This window comes from Meleagris gallopavo, chromosome 7, assembly GCF_000146605.3.
Source record: "Meleagris gallopavo isolate NT-WF06-2002-E0010 breed Aviagen turkey brand Nicholas breeding stock chromosome 7, Turkey_5.1, whole genome shotgun sequence".
NCBI lineage: Eukaryota > Metazoa > Chordata > Aves > Galliformes > Phasianidae > Meleagris > Meleagris gallopavo.
In genome coordinates, this window is record NC_015017.2 from 18,394,438 (window position 1) to 18,396,853 (window position 2,416).

The 2,416-nt window shown below is 34.5% G+C and overlaps 1 protein-coding gene across 1 annotated transcript; it reads left to right on the forward strand.

Moving 5' to 3' along the window:
* Positions 1-75: 75 nt before the first annotated feature.
* On the forward strand, positions 76-1,951 carry LOC104911700 (secretory phospholipase A2 receptor-like). The gene is made up of 3 exons (XM_010713664.3): positions 76-884; positions 1,171-1,316; positions 1,807-1,951. The coding sequence occupies exons 1-3, from the start codon at positions 705-707 to the stop codon at positions 1,934-1,936; spliced, it is 456 nt and encodes a 151-aa protein (XP_010711966.1). The 5' UTR covers positions 76-704; the 3' UTR covers positions 1,937-1,951.
* The last annotated feature ends 465 nt before the right edge of the window (positions 1,952-2,416 follow it).

Consider the following 2,416-nt stretch of genomic DNA (forward strand, 5'->3'; position numbering starts at 1 on the left):
AAAAAAAGCCTGTGGGGAGAAACACGCTCCCACTACAAGTAGTTTGCAGTTCTGTTTTTATGAAGAAGAGAAGAAGAGGGCAGAGATTGTCTTAGATGTATTTCTGGCAATAAGAACACTGTGTTTTAATTCTTCCTCTTTACTTTGCTGGTACTTGGTGTGCCATTAGATTTTGTTTTATGGTAATCCAAAGAAAACTTTCCAAGAATTGAAAAAATGAAATAGCAAGTTAATATGTAGAAAATTGATTCAAATGTGGCCAGTGATGTTGTGGCCAAACATTTGAGTCTTTAGATGATTAGAATTTAAGTTCTTCATCCTTTGAAACATGAACCACTTAGAGATACCTGAAGATGTAGACATAAATATTAAGAAGATGCTGTTTCGCTAATTGCTTTTAAATTTCTTTCTACATTTGTTGCTTTACTGCTGCAGTTCACTGAATTACTGTTTTAAATTGCGTTTTCCTTTCTGCATTTTCTGAAAGGATTCTTTTGTTGTTTCATTTTATATGCTCATGTCATCCAAAACATGTTTACAACCTGATCTCTGACCACAGAATTTGCTACCTTTGTGACCTCATCAAGATTTTACCTTGCACTCAATGCCTGTGAAACAGTCACTTCATTAAAAATTCACAAAATTCAAATGCTTTATTTGCTGCTTGCTTCCATGCTTTAGGTCATTCTGGAGGATGTGTGGCAATGCGAGGGCAGGACCCTGTTGGTTATTGGGAGGTAAAAAGCTGTAAGAACTTCAAAGCAATGTCATTGTGCAAGCAAAAAGTGAATTCTTATGAAGAACCTGAACTTACTTTTCAAAGACATTTGAGTTCCTGCTACTTTGGATGGGAGTCAGAAGGCAATCTACTCAACTGCTACAAGGTAATTGGCAAATGTGCTTTAAATTTTTCAGGTTCTATGTTGTTTTAGGAATACACTGTTTCTGAAGTATTTAGCTAAAGCACCGTTTTCTACTTAGCAAACAAAAATTGTTACCATCCTTTAATAACATTTTAAAGTGAATGAAATTCTTAAGTCTTGAATCAGAACTGTGCTTGAAATATAAACTTTATTGTAGAAAGAGCTGCGATGTTTAGTTTTTATGGGCTTTTGAAACTATTGCTCTCTGAAATCAACCACATTTATGGCAGTGTTTATTTTATTGCAGATATTTCACAGAGAGAAGGTTCTGATGAAAAGAACGTGGAGTGAAGCAGAAGCATTATGTCAAGATTTTGGAGCACATCTTGCCAGTTTTTCCCATGTCTATGAAGAGACTTTTTTAAACAATTTATTATATACAATTTTTGATAGGTAAATAGGCTTTAGTAACATTTACAGATTAATATGCTCAAGATAACCCTTGTTAAAATAACCCACGTTCTAAGGAATGTTCTTTAATAGTGTCTGAAAAGGGACTACTATTGACTAACACAAACTTAGAAATGGGTGAAAAGAAGTGTAATAACAACACTGTACCGTGACTCTTTTTGAAGATGATCTTTGCAGTAGGCATCAAATGACTCTTAATGTCAGTTATGTTCTTATGAGGTAACATCCCCTGATGAACTGGAGGTTCTGCAATTTGAATCCTATTTTCAACGGATTCTCTTAAAAATATAACTTAACGTTTCAGTAACAAAAGGAGTTTACTGCAAGGAAACTAAAATGTTAATAAATACATTGTAGTATGATATAATGAATTTAAAAAAAAAAAAGAATATGGGTGTTTGCACTACTTAAAAATAATTTATGAAATAGCTAAGGAAAGTTTGTTTAAAGTATTTCTCTGCTTCCATCACAGGACAGAAGAGAGACAGTTCTGGATTGGATTTAATAAAAGAAACCCATTTTCTGGAGGGACGTGGCAGTGGTCCGACAGAACACCTGTAAGTACCTGTATACTGTGTATTTCAGAAACTTCTCAAGTTTAAGTTCCCAAAAATAAGTCGTGAACAGATAAATGGTGGCCAACAAAGCTCTGGTTTGTGGGTTTTTGTTGTGGTTTTTTTTTTCCCCACATACTTCAGTTAAATGAAGTGATTGTTACAATAGTAGTATTGTTACATTGTCTTTAGAGCCACCTGTACAGAAGAGTTGCAAAACAGCAGAAGGAATTTGGTAGGATTACAAAGTTTTGTGGATTTGTGCTTTCCTGCAAAGCATGTTGTGATTACTCCAAGATGTGTCACAATGCATTTTAAAAGTTTTCTGAACAAGCATGTGGATTTTGGATTATGCAAAAGGATCAGTCTTTAAACTATAATTGGTTTTCAGTCTTTAGGAACAATGTCAGCTCTGCCATCGTTATTTAAGTAATTGCAGAATGCGAGTGCAAAGTTCAGTCATGCCAAGTGCTGAACCAAAACAAAGGCTGTTAGGCTTGGACAACCACTGCTAATCATGTAAAAAAA

Coding starts and splice junctions, on each gene's coding strand:
- LOC104911700 (XM_010713664.3), top strand. CDS start 705: ATGCGAGGGCAGGACCCTGTTGGTTATTGGGAGGTAAAAAGCTGTAAG. Junction 885..1,170: donor ATCTACTCAACTGCTACAAG/GTAATTGGCAAA, acceptor ATTTTATTGCAG/ATATTTCACAGAGAGAAGGT. Junction 1,317..1,806: donor TTATATACAATTTTTGATAG/GTAAATAGGCTT, acceptor CTTCCATCACAG/GACAGAAGAGAGACAGTTCT.